Source organism: Microcebus murinus, chromosome 19, assembly GCF_040939455.1.
Source record: "Microcebus murinus isolate Inina chromosome 19, M.murinus_Inina_mat1.0, whole genome shotgun sequence".
Lineage (NCBI taxonomy): Eukaryota > Metazoa > Chordata > Mammalia > Primates > Cheirogaleidae > Microcebus > Microcebus murinus.
Window position 1 is genome coordinate 12352862 of NC_134122.1, and position 17530 is coordinate 12370391.

Here is a 17530-nt window from a genome sequence, read left to right on the forward strand (position 1 = left end):
TGTGCAGAGGGCTCACGTGGGGGGTTTCGGCCCCACAGAGGCCTCACATGGCGGGTTTCAGCCCTTGGGCAGAGGGCTCAGGTGGGGGATTTGGGCCCCTGCGCAGAGGGCTCACATGGGCAGTTTGGGCCCGTGTGCAGAGGGCTCACGTGGGAGGTTTGGGCCCATGTGCAGAGGGCTCACGTGGGGGGTTTCGGCCCGTGCGCAGAGGCCTCACGTGGCGGGTTTCGGCCCGTGCGGGAGGGCCCACGCGGAGGTTTGGGCTCGTCCTCGAGGGCCCTCGTGGGGGGTTTCGGCCGTGTGCAGAGGGCTCACGTGGGGGTTTTCGGCCAGGTGTTCAGAGGCCTCACATGGAATTGTTGGCTCATAAATTTAAAAAAGTAAATATATATATTAAGAAAAAGAATGGGCAAAGTATTTGAATCGACATTTCTCAAAAGAAAACATTCAAATGGCCAGTAGATATATGAAAAAATGCTCAAATTAATCATTAGGGAAACAAATCAAAACCACAATGAGATACTGTCTTACTCAAAATGACTATTATAAGACAGACAAAAAATAGCAAATGCTGGCAAGGATGCAGAGAAAAGGGAACTCTCATACACTGTTGGTGGGAATGTAAATTAGTACAGCCATTATGAGAAAGAGTATGGAATTTTCTCAAAAAACTAAAAATAGAACTACTACACAATCCAGCAATCCTACTACTAGGTATTTATCCAAAGAAAAAGAAATCAATATACAAAGGGATACCTGCACCCCTGTGTTTATTGTAGTACTATTCACAATAGCCAAGATATGAAATCAACCTAAGTATTCATCAGTGGATGGATGGAGAAAGAAAATGTGGTATATATACGCAATGGAATACTATTCAGCAATTAAAAATGAAATCCTGTCATTTACAGCAACATGGATGGAACTGGAGGTCATTGTGTTAAGTGAAATAAGCCAGGCACAGAAAGACATATATTCCATGTTCTCATTCATATGTGGGAACTAAAATAGTTGATTTCCTGGAGAGAGAGAGAGTAGAATGATAGTTACTAGAGGAGGGGAAGAGTATGGGGGGAATGAAAAGAGGTTGGTTAATGGGTACAAACGTACAGTTAGATAAAAGGAATAGGTTCTTACATAGTAGGGTGACTATAGTTAACAACATATTATATATTTCAAAAAAGCTAGAAGGCGGCCGGGCGTGGTGGCTCACGCCTGTAATCCTAGCACTCTGGGAGGCTGAGGTGGGCGGATTGCTCGAGGTCAGGAGTTCGAAACTAGCCTAAGCAAGGGTGAGACCTCGTCTCTACTATAAATAGAAAGAAATTAATTGGCCAACTAATATATAGAAAAAATTAGCCGGGCATGGTGGCACATGCCTGTAGTCCCAGCTACTCGGGAGGCTGAGGCAAAAGGATTGCTTGAGCCCAGGAGTTTGAGGTTGCTGTGAGCTAGGCTGACGCCACGGCACTCACTCTAGCCTGGGCAACAGAGTAAGACTCTGTCTCAAAAAAAAAAAAAAAAAAAAAAGCTAGAAGAGAATATTCAAAATGTTCCCATCACAAAGAAATGACAAATGTTCAAGGTGATAGATATACTAAATACCATGATTTGACACATTGCATGCATGTATCAAAATATCACATGTACCCTGTAAGTATGTATGAATATTATATATCAATAAAAAAAGTAAAAATATATCTGTAACTTAGTTCAAGGACCTATAGTAAATTATCCGTGGACTCTGGTATGGTTGAAGAAAAGAAGTTGGGGAAAATGCTCCTTCCTTTTGATTGGGAGACATTTGTAAAATGTCTGTTCTACTAAACTTTTATCTCTTTTTCCTACAATGTATTATTCCTTTTCTCTCTCTTTTAGGAATGATTTCCCTAATGAAAAGATCCCTACCCTGAGGGAAGCTGTTGCAGAGGCCCTAAACCATAACCTCACAATCTTCTTTGATGTCAAAGGCCATGCACATAAGGTACAGTTTTTACTGTGGATTTCACCTTGTTAAAAATACATCTTATTTAATTCCTAGTTGTTTCCAAAATTAACAGTATATTTTGTTATTTTTTTTAAATTATTTTTATAAATTATAATGTACTTGCTTAATGGAAGTATACAATGCAAAAATCTACATCTTTTAAGGAAACAGTAAGTTATGGAACTTTTTAACATTTTATGGAACCTTTCAACAACTAGTATCCTATTACCAGCACTAGATGAAAGAGTGTAATTTCTTTTATTTGCATAAAGCAATTGCAAATGATATTAAATAATCAGTAAACAGGCACTTCTGGAACAGACCACTCAAATAATCTGCTAAAAACAAATTCAGGAGTTGTACCCAAGACCACTTGCATCTGGTTCATAAGTTAAAGGCCTTGAATAGACAACTATGGGCTGCATTTAAAGAGGACTGTATTTAAAGCTAACAGAATATATATCTTTTATGTGAATTTATCCCCCTGTATAATTTCTATTCCTTATATATAGTTTTGTTGTTCAATGATTTTACTAGTTACACTTTATTAGAAAATTACTTTATTTCTTCAAATGTGTATGACATTCCTAGGTATTAATAAAATAGAACATTTACTTTTATTCATAAAAACATATTGCAATAGAAATTGATGGAAAAATATGATTCAGATTACATTTGTTCTCTTGTAACCAGCTTTTCAAGCACAAATTTTTTTTCCCATTTGGGCAATTTAAGCATTTTTCCCCTAGCACTATTTATAATAGTAATGGCCATCTACTGGTTAAGAATTCTGATAGTGTCAACTTTTTTTATTAATCCCAGCATATAGTTGGCACCAGCTGCCAAAACCTGACATGTGAGCCTATTTTATTATAGTAAAATAATAAATTTTACTACTATAAAAAATAATAAATTTTAATACTATATAAAATAATAAATTTTTCAATTTTATTATAGTAAACTCTCATTTTTGAAGAAAGAAGAGAATGGTAATTTATTATTTTGGTAAACTCATAGTCGTGTCTAGGTTTCCAGTCAGTCTGCATCAGAATCATCTGGAATACCTATTTAAAAATACAAATTCCTGGGCCATACCTAGAGAATAGATTCTGAAAATGTGTAGGGTGGGGTTGAGAAACATGTATTTTTAATGAGCACCTCAGGTTTTGTTGATGATACAGCCCACGTTTGGGAACCCTGATAAGTCCTACATTTCACCCATACATAGTGAATTTTATGCTTGTTCTCTTAGAATAAGTAAAAAAGAAAAAAAAAATTTTTTTAAATCCAGCTATTTGAGTTTTCTGGGTAGGTGCTCACAGGTATTCCACCAAGACTGAGCAGAACATAGTGATCTAAGTCACCAAGATGGTAGTACAGAGTGAAACTGTTGGCAACAAAGTGGAGCTAATAGAGCACAGTAGCCAAGACCATGGGCTTGGGAGTCCAACAGACCTTGACTGAGCTCTGTCGCTTACAATAGGGTAACCTAACCTTGATAAGTTTCAGTTTCCTTGTGGGCAGAATGAGAATAATTAAGAGAAACTACCACAGTAGGGTTGTGAGAATTGAATTAATAATGTAAAGAGTTAAACACAGTGCATGTGTTAGTTCAAATAGCAAAAAAACATCTTTAGCTCTGTAGCTGTCACTCAGTTATGTTAGTGAAGAGGAGGCATGACATGAATAAATTCTATGTTCTTTTTTATTTGGGGAGAGAATGAATTTTGTTGCTTATTATATTTGGTTATGGGTGTGTGTGACATTCCAAAACTTAGCAATATTTCAAGAATTATGATGCAGTGGCATTGCATTCCACATAATAAATGGCTGGTACCTTTTTTGTTGTTGTTAGCTGCTATTGGTGTCAATTCCACTAGGGGTTATAAAATGTCAGTATTTATTTAAAGTTTATCGTGTCCTCTTCATTTATAAGCTGGACTACTACAAAAAGAAACTGTTCCTCTTGGGAAGAATTAGCAGACTTCCAATTCTTCCCAGTTCCCCACCTTGTTCCGTTGCATCTCCCTTCATGTTGGTGATGGATGATGTGTCCTCTCAGTCTCTTGGACTGAGGAAATCTACCCTCTGTAGTTCCCAGGCTGGTTGGCTCATGCTTCATCTAGGAGGGGTGGAAAGTGATAGAGTTATAGGTATAAAAGGACTTTTCATAGTGGCTAAACTAGGAAACAAAGTGGATTTGAAAATTTTGCTACAGCCTGCCATACTTTCCAAAAGTATAACAAATGGGGTGAGGCTCTCAACAAGATAATCAAGCAGCAGTACCCTAGCTTCTTCCTTGTTTGCTACTGATTTGAGTTTAATATGTAAGCCAATGGATAATGGAGTCTGCCAATACTTTCATCATCCCCATGTATTAGTGAACTTCTGTTTTATTCCATAGAGTTGTGCTTAATATATAATAGTTTGTGGCTGGGACTATCACATTTAAATAGATTTTAAATATGTAAATCTCTATTTTATAGGCTACTGACGCTCTAAAGAAAATGTATATGGAATTTCCACAACTATACAATAATAGTATTGTCTGCTCCTTCTTGCCAGATGTTATCTATAAGGTAATGTTCAGGATTTTTTTCTTGTACATATTATTAGGTTAGCTAGTAGAGATAATAACAGTGGACTATGTAAGCATAAGATAGATGCCTATTAAATTGAACTGAATCAAGGTAACAGTTAAGAGCTCCTCTTTTAAATTAACAAGAGAAATTCCAGGAGGAGGATATACTCATACCCTATTTTAAAATGCCATAATTCTATTTTAGCCCCTTCTTTTATGTTGTTTAGGTGATTCATGTTACTTTGGTAAAATTATCAGAACAAAAAAGAGTTGCGTAGTCCAGTTTCTCACTAAATAACAGCAGAACATACCTTTAGAAAAAGAAACAACTCTTAATTATGGTAAATTTAAAATATTCATAAAATAGGATAGTACAATAAACCCCCCCTTTAACCATTATCTGGCTCATTTCATTCCTCACTGATATCCCACAATGTTATTTGAAAGCAAATCTTATCATTCAATCCATAAAAATTGCATTAAGTATTTTTAAAAGTGATGCCTTTTTAAAAACATAGCCATGATGCCATTGTCCCATTTAAAAACTATTAACAAATATCCAATGTATAAATTGTCCCTTGTATCAGAAATGTTATTAATGTTTTTTTGTTTGTTTTTTTTACAAATTATTCATTGGAATTAGGACCCAAATAAGGTCTGCGTGTCACAATTTTAAATCTTAAAACCTGCAAGTTCTCTCTGTCTCTCTTTTCCTTCTTGTGTTGTATTTACTAAAGAAACCAGATTATTTGTTTTGTAGAGTTTACCCAAGTGTGGATTTTGCTGATTATGCCATGATATAGTTTAATACATTCTTCTCTTTATTTCCTACAAATTGATAGTAAGAGCTAGAGGCTTGGCTTAATAAAGGTTAGAGGTGACTATTCTTGGCAAGATAATTTTGTAGGTGAGGGTGTTTTCCAACCAGTTAACATCTGGTTAACTCTCTGTTGTTTTTGTTGGCTGCTATTGATGCTCAGTGGCCAGATCTCTGTATTTACTATGGGGTTGAAACAGTTGATATTTTAATTGTATTATTTCTTCTTGTTGTATTAGCTATAATACATCTATAATGAGAAACTTCTCCTCATTATTTAGTTACCCATTAGAAAGAATAAATGTTTAATCTTTCTCTTTATTTACCAGTTTCCAAAACATTGAATTGGTTCTACACCACTCTTCAACAGTGACCAACAGAGCACACATTTAAAATTGTCACAGTGAGAATAGAGCCTATCCAGATAGAAGCTATGATTGAGATTAGGGTTGTGGGACTTTCAGACATTTGGAACAGTATTTCCCAAACTTTCTTGACCACAGAGGCCTTTAAAATGTATGAGACTTTCTCCAGAGGAGTGGGAGAGCCCAGATTGAAGGAATTCCATCCATATCTCTCCGTTGCCCACTTCTCATTCTCTCTTCTCAGTCCCTTCTTACCTCCCCTCCCCATCCCCACAACTCTTTTCAGCCTTTTGTTCTGGAAAGGATCAAAGCTAACCAACCCTTCTTGAAATGATCATGATTCCATCCTCATTGAATTCTAATTAATTATATCTGGTCAGAATTTAAATTGATGTCCAGTGAAAAGTTTATTCTTATGGCGTTAAAATTTGACCCTGAAATTGTAATTTTCTCATATTAAAGATGGGATTAAAGTTCTTCTGGATTGTGAGAAAAGTATTCTCTTTTATACTGTATATTAAATGCTTTACATTCATCATATTATTTTTTCAAAGAGTTTACAGTAGACTTATTTAATAGAGACTGGAGCAGGGTACTAACTATGACCACCTCATCTGATCAAGTACATTAGCTAAATCTAAACTAATAACTATGACCACCTCATCTGATCAAGTACATTAGCTAAATCTAAACTAATGAGTAGTATTAGACTTAAGATATGATAATTATTTTACTTCCCAAAATTCCTTTTCAGATGAGACAAACAGATCCGAAGGTAGTAACAGCTTTGATTCACAGACCTTGGAGCCTTAGCCATACAGGAGATGGGAAACCACGCTTTGATACTTACTGGAAACATTCCATATTTGTAATAGTGGACATTTTGCTCGATTGGAGCATGCATAATATCTTATGGTACCTGTGTGGAATTTCAGCTTTCCTTGTGCAAAAGGATTTTGTATCCCCGTAAGTTGGAATGTTTTTTGTTTTCTCCTGACACATTTCCTGAATGTTCTTCCTTCTTGGAAAGGAAGGAATAACAGAGTGGACAACCAAGATTGGTTCTGACCTGCAAAGTGTACCATGCCTCTAAATTGGAATGCCACTGGCTTCTTAGGTGGGAAGAGTTCAGGCATATATCACTGTTTCCAACCAGATTGATTAGATAGTCTTGGTTTTTTAGTACATTAAAAAAAGAAGAAGAAGAAGAAGAAGAAGAATCTGCCAAACTGGGGGTGAGAAAAGGATTTTATTTTTTGTGATTGACTTCTTTTGAAAACCAACAGGATCTTGGACAGAGCCATAGTGAAGGTATCTATGGGCACCAGCCTCAACCCTACCGTCTTTCCTCCTGCTTCCCTGAACATTACATGCTCTGCCCCATCTCTTCCAAGAAATTTTCCACTTCCTAACTTGCTAGCAATCTCTGAATCTTTCTTCTGGCAATTCTATAGCTGTATATTTCAGCAGACTGGAGTTGTAAGTTTCATATTATTTTAGACATACATGTGTTTAAGTCAGTAAATATTTGGTGAGTGCCCACAGTATTGCAGGGTACCATATTAAGAAGCAGTGGTGAAGAAACAAAGCTACCTCATGGAGTTTATAGCCAAGTACAAGAGAGAGATACTAATCAAATAAAAACCCAGTAAATATAAAATTACAACTAAGATATCTAAGATAACTGCCATGTAGGAGAGAACAGTCTGTATAGCCTGTGTAATCCGTCCTAGTCTGGGTAGTCAGGGAAAGCGTCCCCAAGGAAGTGCCAATTAAGCTAGGATCTGAGGATGAGTGGGAAGTAGGGGTGGTCCAGGTCAGAGGGAAAGACACGTGCAAAAGAGTTGTGGCAGGAAGGAGCATGGTTCTTGGAAGAAATCAAAGAAAAATTAATATTCTGCAGCACAGAAAAGAAAGGGGAAGTGTGTTATGAGATGAGGCCAAAGAGACAAAGAGGGGCCAAGCCAGGTGCACCTTCAGTGACTATGCCAAGGACATTCAGGGCAGGGGTGTCATTAGCAAGCTACTGAAGTGCTTTAAGCTGGAACATTGTGGAGGAAGTTCACAGCATGCTGGGTTTGGAACGCTCTTTCTGATTGCAGTGAGAGGCCAGTTAGGCGGCTTTCTCTGGGCACTTTTGGTACACAGTGAACACCATACTTAGTGACCATTTTACATTCCTGAGACACATGGTCATTATTCTAACAGGATTGGTTTTTCTTCTTTCTCCAGGAACTACTTGAAGAAGTGGTCAGCTAAAGGAATCCAGGTTGTTGGTTGGACTGTTAATACCTTTGATGAAAAAAATTACTACAAATCCCATCTTGGTTCCAGCTACATCACCGACAGCATGTTGGAGGACTGTGAACCTCACTTCTAGACTTTTACCCAGGGGAGGAAACACGGGTTCAGAAACTACCAGTGGCCCCATGTAGGGATTTCAAAATACCCTTTGTGTTAGCCCAGGCCCTGGGTGGTAGGGTGGCTCACACAAGCAATAGTTGTTAATTTCATTTTTACCTGAACCAAAGCAAAACCCAGTGTTGCCACCATGCTCCATGGAATGCCTAAGTTCAACACTGTTGCTCTTGAAAATCTGGGTCTGAAAAAAGGCACAACAGCCCCACCCTGACCTACCTGAAAGTATACACAGGGACCCAGTGAGGATAAGCACAGATTGAGTCATGCAATTTGGGGATGCAGATGTAAATGCATGAGGCATGCATCATCGCTCAAGAGTTGACATTTTAAAACTTGCCACACTTAAGTATTTTACTTATTTCAAATATCTGTATTCAGCCATGTTAACAAGGTACTGTAGATGTCAAACTTGAGGCCATACTAATAAAAGCATTACAAGGAGCGCTAAAGGAAAACTGTCCCAAGCATCATATCCTGAGGCATAAGGAATTTGAGGAAGCTGCTTTGTGTAATCCAGTGAAGATTCAATGTGCAGCCACCAAAATTGTAGGAAAGTCTTGAAACCGATCTGAGGATTTATGGTATTCTGAATTAAGTGCTACAAACCACCAGGTGGCAGAGTTGCACTTTTCCAGGCTTATTAAGTAACTCTAACAGATGATTCTAGAAAATTAGAACTGGAAGAAACTTCCAAGAACATTTAGGCTAATCCTCATTTTACAAATGAGAAAAAACTAAAACCTGTGGAAGGGAAGGAGTTGCCTCAAAAATCACACAGCTTATGATAGCAGAGCCTGATCTCATGATAACTACAATTTCTTGTTTACAACTGGCCAGGAACTGTATAAGTGGTTTAATAGGCATTATCTTATCCAACCCTCACAAAAATCTTATGGAGATGTTAACATTCTTTTTACTGATGAGGAAACTGAGGCACTGCCTAGTTAAAGTCACAACCAAGGTCTCTGAGTCTGTGGTACAATTGTTATTCCAATACAGGTTCATCTGCCTCTGGATCCACTGTTCTTAACCACTCACCAGGTCTGCCCAACTCTGTGCTCTTTCCCACATGAACTTCCAGGGGTTTTATTACAAACTTAAGTAACAATATTTAAGTTGAATTTTTTAAAAATGGCAATGCTGTCTGTCTCTAGCTCACCCCTTCCCACCTTTGAATCCCATCTGTAGCCGTTATCCCAGGCCCACATCTTAGCCATGGCTTCCATCTTCCATTCCTCCAGTGGGTCACCAGCCTCACACACACTTGCAGGGGCCAGGCAGTGAGAGTTTTGAAAGACCACCAGTCTACTCGGCTAGGTGTCAATGAGAAGTGAGAACTGATCAATGAGAACTGATTTTTTCCAACAGTTAGTGTTGGCAGGGACACAATAGATGGGGCTAAGCACATTTTCAATCAACACTTACAAAGAAATTTTCTTTAATTTTAAAATTAAAAACAAAGATTTGTTCATTGAACAAATGTCTAAACTGCATGCACTTCCATGCCACATTATGAGTAGAGTGAAAAGGTGGAGGAAAAAGTGACAAATCTGTAGACTGAATTCAGCCCTGGGGTACCTTCTGAGAGTGCACAGGCAACTGACAGGGAAAGGTTTCTCTTGGTGGCAGTATTGAGTTAATAACATCCTTTTTGTTGTGTGAAGACCTCTAGACAGCCAGGACTTCTCTATCTCTTGACCTTCATCCCAAATTCATTTTGCCCTTGATTTAGCTAAGCCAAATTAAGGATTTGGGTCCTATGCTAAAGTAGTCTCAGCTTTGAACAGTGGAGAATTCAGAAGATGATATAAGGTGTTAGTAACTAGTAATATTAACAGTTATTAAGTACTTCCTTGGAAGACTTAGTATAGGGTTAAAAACAGGATTTGGATCATAGAAAATGCCAAGTCTGAATTTCTGATGAACAACTTACTAGCTGTATGACTTTGGGCAAGTTACTTAATTTATCTGTAAAACAGGTAGAATTTGTACCAACTCAAAGGGTGGGTGTGATTAAATGAAAGAGTAAAAGAGTAAAATATTTGTTAATTAACATTTATTGACTGCCTACCATGTACTAGACACTTTTAAATGTTTTCCGTGTATAGTATTTAGTCTTTGCAACAATACAGTGAGGTAGATACCATTGCAATCCCATTTTATAGTAAAGGTTAAATAATTTGGCCAAAGTTACATAGCAGTGATAGAATATGGATTTGGACTTAGAATAAGGATTCTGGAATTTGATCACTTAGGTGAACCCATACTCTTAACCATTGTTAACATCATTGCTCCTGACAAGGACTCAAAAAATTAGAAACATCTTTTTTGTTTTGTTTTGTTTTGTTTTGTTTTTGAGACAGAGTCTAGCTTTGTTGCTCAGGCTAGAGTGAGTGCCGTGGCGTCAGCCTAGCTCACAGCAACCTCAAACTCCTGGGCTCAAGCAATCCTACTGCCTCAGCCTCCCAAGTAGCTGGGACTACAGGCATGTACCACCATGCCCAGCTAATTTTTTCTATATATATATTAGTTGGCCAATTAATTTATTTCTATTTATAGTAGAAATGGGGTCTCGCTCTTGCTCAGGCTGGTTTTAAACTCCTGACCTCAAGCAATCTGCCCACCTCGGCCTCCCAAAGTGCTAGGATTACAGGCATGAGCCACCACGCCTGGCCAGAAACATCTTAATCATTCCCAGCATCTATCACAGTGTCTGTCACTCACATAGCTGATGCTCAATAAATGTTTGTTGAAGGAATGAATTTTGGAATCTTCAAGTGGAAAGCTCCTTGAGGAAACTCTAGAGAAGACCGATAGTGAGATGAAATTTAAGGCTGTAGATAAATGACTAAGGATGGAGCAGCATCAAGAGGCCAGCTAAAGCCATGATCAATAACATTCTTTCCAGGAAAAAGTCAGCACAGATTAAAACACATCCTCCTGCTCATTGGACTGCCCCTTTGCCCCTCAGGATGTCAGAAACAAAGATAGCAAAGGGTTATCTCAGAAGGCTTAAGAAATCCACTACTTCCTTGATTATATGACACTCATTTTTTTATTTGGAGATTGGTGTTGCAAATCTATTTCAACAAGAATTTGACCAAGATGTATTTTTACTGGATACAAATTTCTCAATAAAATTACATCTACCATTTCCTAAAGCAGGGACAGGGCTTCAACAGGGCAGTCAACCACAGCTGAGCACAAGGGTATGGGTTAATGAAGTGGTCCAAGCAATCACTCAGACCCTTGTTAGCATGGCATGATCATTACTGTAGGACAAAGTTATGTGACTTCTTTGATCAAAAATATTGAAGAATAATGACCTCCTTTGTTCTGTTACCAAACTTTATGCTCAGAATCTATCAGTAGAACACTGAATGTTAAGCAGAGGTTGGGTTATCAGCTGCACAGGGTGGTTCTCAAAGGATGGTGTCTTTTTGGACATGTATTCAACATCAGCATTATGGGAAACTTGTCAGAAATGCAAATTCTCAAATCCCAGCCAGAACTTCTGAATCAGAAACTCTGGTTGGGGCCCAGTGATTTGTTTAAACAAGCTGTCCAGGTGGTTCTGACACACAAGTCTCAGAACCACTGAGCTAGAGAAACACATCTAAGACAAGCTTCCAGGAAACTCAAAGACCTAAATTCTGTCACTAACTGGCTATGAGAACTTAGACAAATCACTTAAGCCATGTGTGCCTAAGTTGTCATCATCTGTCAAATGGTAATCATAATTTGTTCTAATTATCTTATAGTGATAATCATATTCAAATGAGAAAAAAAAGAGTTTTTAAAAACATATTAATAGTGTAATACCATTGTTATGAAGATAAAATAAGAAAAGTACAAGTGCTTTAACACCATATTATTCAGTGTGGTGGTTGGACCCGCAGCACTTATTAGAAATGCAGACTCTCAGGCCCCATCCCCATCCTCACAAATTAAAATTTGCATTATAACCAGATTCCCAGGTGATGAGAGTTGGAGAAACACTCATAGGTGTAAGGCATTACTCTTATCCTGCAGGTGCAATTCTGAGCAAAGCAGAGTCCCCCCGCCCCCCACACGACCTCTGCTCCACACCTGAGCTTCCCTCTCTGGGGTCTTTCTCACAGTTGATCAGCCATAAATATCATGAACAAGTTCTACCTTTGAGAATTTAGGGAGGTATTGTTAAGCGCTGCAATTCTGAAAGACAATTCCTATTCATGAGTTCAATTCTTACCACTTGTCCTCAATTCAAAGATTATAAAAACATATGCAAATCATATGCTATTTTAGTCATCCCTTTTATAATTGAACTATACACAAACTCATCTCATTGCCTCCTAAGAAATGAACTGGCCATTCACTGAGGATCCGGCCACTGGAAGGCTCAGATCATGCAAAATTCAAAAGGAGCTATTCTTTTTTATACTCAAAACTATGGAGGTTCTCCAGGTGTCAAGTCACTGTTGGAAAGCATTGATTATTTTTATCATTTTGAACCAGTTAAAGGGTGGGAAGAGGAGAATAGGGAATGTTCCCTGAAGATTCTGATGTAATATTCTGGGCTCATCATTTGCATGTTTAATAAATGTTTCAGGTAGCTCTTATAGTCAGGCAAGTTTTGGAAAGAACTCTAGATCCTAGTTCAATGGCTCTCAAACTTGGCTTCCCACTAAAATCACCTGGGGATCCTTAAAGATAAAGTACAGATATCTGGGTTCTGCTACAAAGTTGCTAACTTAGCTGGTCTACAGTGAGGCCTGACCTGTTTGCTGTTAACAGTCCCTCGTGTGACTCTGAGTGCAGCTGGTGTTGAGAACCCCACTGCCTAACCACAGGCTTCTCCCCCGGTTAGAAACTGAATTGTGTCCCCCAAGATTCACATGCTGAACTCCTAACCCCTAGTACCTCAGAATGTAATTGTATTTGAAGATATGGCCTTTAAACAGGTGATTAAGTTAAAATGAGGCCTTTAGGGTAGGTCCTAATCCAATCTGACTAGTGTCTTTATAACAAGAGGAAATTTGGACACACAGAAACACCCGGGCATCTGTGTGCATGGAGGAAAGACCATGTGAAGACACAGTGAGAAGGTGACCATCTGCAAGCCAAGGAGAGGGGCCTCAGAATGAAACCAACCCTGCCAACACTTTGATTTTGGACTTCCAGCCTCCAAAACTGTAAGAAAATATTAATAAATTTTTGTTGTCTAAGCCACCTAGTCTGTGGTGTTGTGTTAGGGCAGCCCTAGCATACACCACTATCCCCTATCTCAAGGCAAGTGTTGAAAGCATCCTTCTCACACCTCAGTGTGTATGCATGAGACCTACAGACCAGATCTTTCTTTTACACCTCCAGGAGAAGCAGGGGCTGCACTGATGTGGAAATAAGGGATGGAGGTGGATGGAGCAGCACTCCATGTAGAAGCACTTAGCATCTGGTAAGTGAGCAGAAGTGACACTTTGAGAGGGAGCTCACATTTCAATGCAGAAGCCAAAGCAGCACAAACAGCATTAAGATGACCCAGAGGGGGAAAAGATCACTTCAAACATCACTCCATGGGCTGCCTTCACTGACCCCACAGACAAATCTCCCATAGTCCCCTGTGCTTCCCCTTCAGAACCCCTATCACAACCATGATTAATTACTGTTTGAGTATTAAGTTCCTGTCTAAATTGATCTGCTAGATAGTAAGCACCATTTCTTCACCATCTTTTTTACCACCACTTGACCCATATTGAATGAACGAACAAATGAATGAATCTAGTAGCAACCACTACAAAGATGATACCAAAACAAATTAATTCAGTTAATGAAGTGAATTAATGAATAAATAAGTGAACAAAAAAGTAAATCAATGACTGAGCATTGATTGGGTGCTTGTGTTTCAAATGTAACTTAAATGCTTTCTAAATTCAGTTCCAATAAGATTTCATGACAGTCATTACTAAAGAGGAGACTCCTCTCTCCTGAGTAATTTGCACTCTTCTGAGGGACCTTCAGTTTTAATAACAGTCACATGCCTTGTGAATCATTTAGCAAATCTGCAAAAAATTTATACACACACATTCATTACACATGCATACACACATATTCCATAAATCACCACTGCCTTCATGTTTGGTTCAACATAAGACTTTTTTTGTTTGTTTTTAGAGACAAGGTCTCACTCTGTCATCCTGGCTGGAGTGCAGTGGCTTGATCCTCCTGCCTCAGGCTCCTAAGTAGCTGGGACTACAACTATGCACCACCACCCCCTCCTAATTTTTAAAGAAGTTTTTTGTAGAGATCGGATCTCACCATGTTGCCCAGACTGGTCTCCAACCCTTAGACTCAAGTGATCCTCCTGCCTCAGTCTCCCAAAGTACTGGGATTACAGGCATGAGCCACTGCACCCAGCCACATATGAGGTTTTATACATGACCAGTGTCTCATGTCTAAGGCACAGTGGCTCATGGCCTATAATTCCAGCACTTTGGGAGGCAGAGGCAAGAGGATCACTTGAGGCCCAGAGTTTAAGACCAGCATAGGCAACATGATGAGATCCCTGTCTCTACAAAAAATGAAAAAATTAGCCAGGTGTGGTGTCATGTGCCTGTAGTCCCAGCTACTCAGGAGGCTAAGGCAGGAGGATGGCTTGAGCCCAGGAGTTCAAGGCTGCAGTGAGCTGTGATGATACCACTGTACTCCAATCTGGGCAACAGAGTGAGACCTTGTGTCAAATAAAACAAAACAAAAACCTCATAGGGGAGACCTCCCTCCATCCCTCCAGTCCAACTCCAGATACTTGTATACTCAATATACAAGAAAGTTCAGGGACAAGACCTCTGGTTGTACTTCACCTTGTGAAGACATGGGGATGTTTTTAGCTCAAAGTCATGAACGAATGCAGGTTCCACAACTCAGAAGCTTTACATCCCTAAATGAGGATCACATTTTTATTCAGCCTGAACCACTTTTCTTACCACCAGTTTTAAACCTTTGCCAGATCTGGGAGGTCTGGGAGGGGAGATTCTCAAGGACCTATCATTCATACACATATTTCTTAAAGATAAAAATACATCATTCCCAAGTTGCCTCTTCCCAGATGTTTGTGTGCTAGTTTCAATATGACAATAATCTTTATTGGAAAACCTCAAGTATTTTGTCTTAAAAAATTAGCAATCCAGGTGTTAAAAAAATAGTAGGGACTGCCCAATTTTACTTTGATATTTACATTGTAGTCAGTTTCCGCTCCTGGCTAAAGGCTTGGATTCCCCTTCTGGGAGGCTCCTAAAGGCCATGGAAGGTGTCACAGAAGAAGTTCCATTTTCACCTCTTTCCTTATTTGATTGCTGTCTGGCTGCCACAATAATCATGAAGCCCTTGGATTATCTTCTTGGACTGATTGCCTAAATCGCAGGCCTGGGTTTGACACAGAAAAGAGAAGTGAATGCCAATACACCCTGCCCCATCTCTACAAGGGAAAGGCCAAATGGCCTTCAAGATCTCATAGTTTCTTGTACCTGCCTCTTCCTTTTTAGTTTCTGTAACCCTCCCCCTTGAACTCCCATCACTAGATGTTGTTGGTAAATGCTATCCCAAAAGATGAATGGTTTGGTTTGTTTCCTGCCCAGTGTTCACTCTTCCTTGTGGCATCAGCTCCAGATATTCTTTGGGAAGCCACCCTTCTCTACTCCCAGTCCCTGGGGTCTTTATGGATGCACCACCTAAATCTACAGGTGAGGCATCTGACTCACATCTCACCAGGGGAACCACCACATTTTCATAGTCATGGCAAATTGGCTCAAGGATGGGTACATCACCCAGTCAGATCCCATGAAACACTGTGAGAATCCTGGGTTCCCCACTCTTTCCCACTGGACTGAATCTGGGAATATATAAGAAGTTGGTAAAGCTGTCTTGCAATTATTGGGAAGCGCCTATTTGCAAAAGGAACTAAGATAATGGATAAGAACCAAACTGAAATAAACCAGGGTCTGGTAACATTGCAAACTCCAGTTTTGGGCTAGGCCAAAAGCAAGAATCATCCTTGGATTTTTGCTTAAGCTAGTTTGGGTTGGGTTTGCAATTGAAAGAGCAATGGAGGCCAGGCGCGGTGGCTCAGGCCTGTAATCCTAGCACTCTGGAAGGCCGAGGTGGATGGATCGCTCAAGGTCAGGATTTCAAAACCAGCCTAAGCGAGACCCCATCTCTACCAAAAATACAAAGAAATTACTTGACCAACTAAAAATATATATACAAAAAATTACCCAGGCATGGTGGCGCATGCCTGTATTCCTAGCTACTCGGGAGGCTGAGACAGGAGGATCACTTGAGCCCAGGAGTTTGAGGTTGCTGTGAGCTAGGCTGACGCCACGGCACTCTAGCCTGGGCAACAAAATGAGACTCTGTCTCAAAAAAAAAAAAAAAAAAAAAAAAAAAGAGCAATGGATACACAAGCAATTCCAACCCTCCATCTTGTTCTGTGCCAATTTGGTTACTCACCAGGGGCAGCATCACGTTCCCCCAAATGCAAGAGGCCTTGTTGCTGAAAGAGAAGAAAACGGGCAGCCACATCACTGAGAAAGAATGTAGATTCCGGGTCTTGTTGCATAGTTGGCATCATTTGTAAGCCCCCCACCATTTCAGAATTAAGGGGTGACTAATTAAGACCAAGCCTCAGCCATAGAATTATCAAACATGTTTTGCTTTTTAGGGACACTAATTCCATTCATTCATTCATTCCACAGATATTTAATGAGCATTTACAATATGCCAGGTAATATATTAGGACCCAGGGTGACAGGGGTACAGACTGGTCTCTGCCCTCAGAGGATTTAGCACTGGGCATTCTGTCAAGGTCACAACTTCCAAAATGAGTGGCATTTGAATTAAAGTAGGGTGTACCCTTTACCCATATTTTCCAGGACACCAAAGCCAGCAGGGGCTTTGGAATTAGAACAGGGTTTCAGGCATCTTTATACCTTCTTGGTAAGAATGAAATTGGTAAAATCTCTTTACAAGAATGATACAGCAATATCTATTAACATTATAATGTACATGCCTTGTGGAAGAAATAGATAAAATAATTATAACACAAATGTTTTATTACATATGATTTTTAGTATTTAAAAAACCTAGAAACAACCCAAATTTCCAAATATGTACTAAATGAAATAATGTCTGAGATATATTAAGGGGACAGAAAACTTCATGATACTATATGTATAATATAGCCCAACCTTTGTAATAAATAATTAAATTATTAAAGTATTAGTAGATGCAGGTATGCTAGCAGATGTCTATAGAAAAATATCTGAAAGAATATACACTGACCTATTAATAGTGGGATGAGATTTCAGGGTATTTTTTAGCTCAGTGGG

The 17530-nt window shown here is 39.2% G+C and overlaps 2 protein-coding genes across 5 annotated transcripts in view; one reads left to right on the top strand and one right to left on the bottom strand.

Annotated features, from left to right (window-relative positions):
- The window catches only part of GDE1 (glycerophosphodiester phosphodiesterase 1), a 29307-nt gene extending 15929 nt beyond the window's left edge, over positions 1 to 13378 (top strand). For both annotated transcript variants that reach the window (XM_012736074.2, XM_020281296.2), the window contains exons 3-6: positions 1879 to 1984; positions 4474 to 4566; positions 6505 to 6716; positions 7983 to 13378. In XM_012736074.2, coding sequence (XP_012591528.1) covers positions 1879 to 1984; positions 4474 to 4566; positions 6505 to 6716; positions 7983 to 8130 — 559 coding nt within the window. In that variant the 3' untranslated portion in view covers positions 8131 to 13378. The remainder of the gene's footprint in view (positions 1 to 1878; positions 1985 to 4473; positions 4567 to 6504; positions 6717 to 7982) is intronic.
- Positions 13379 to 15071: 1693 nt separating this feature from the next.
- TMC5 (transmembrane channel like 5) overlaps positions 15072 to 17530 on the bottom strand; it is a 73464-nt gene continuing 71005 nt past the window's right edge. For all 3 annotated transcript variants that reach the window (XM_020281294.2, XM_075995136.1, XM_075995137.1), the window contains 2 exons: positions 16653 to 16695; positions 15072 to 15569 (listed from right to left, as the gene is read on the bottom strand). In XM_020281294.2, the coding sequence (XP_020136883.2) occupies positions 15520 to 15569; positions 16653 to 16695 (93 nt within the window). In that variant the 3' untranslated portion in view covers positions 15072 to 15519. The remainder of the gene's footprint in view (positions 15570 to 16652; positions 16696 to 17530) is intronic.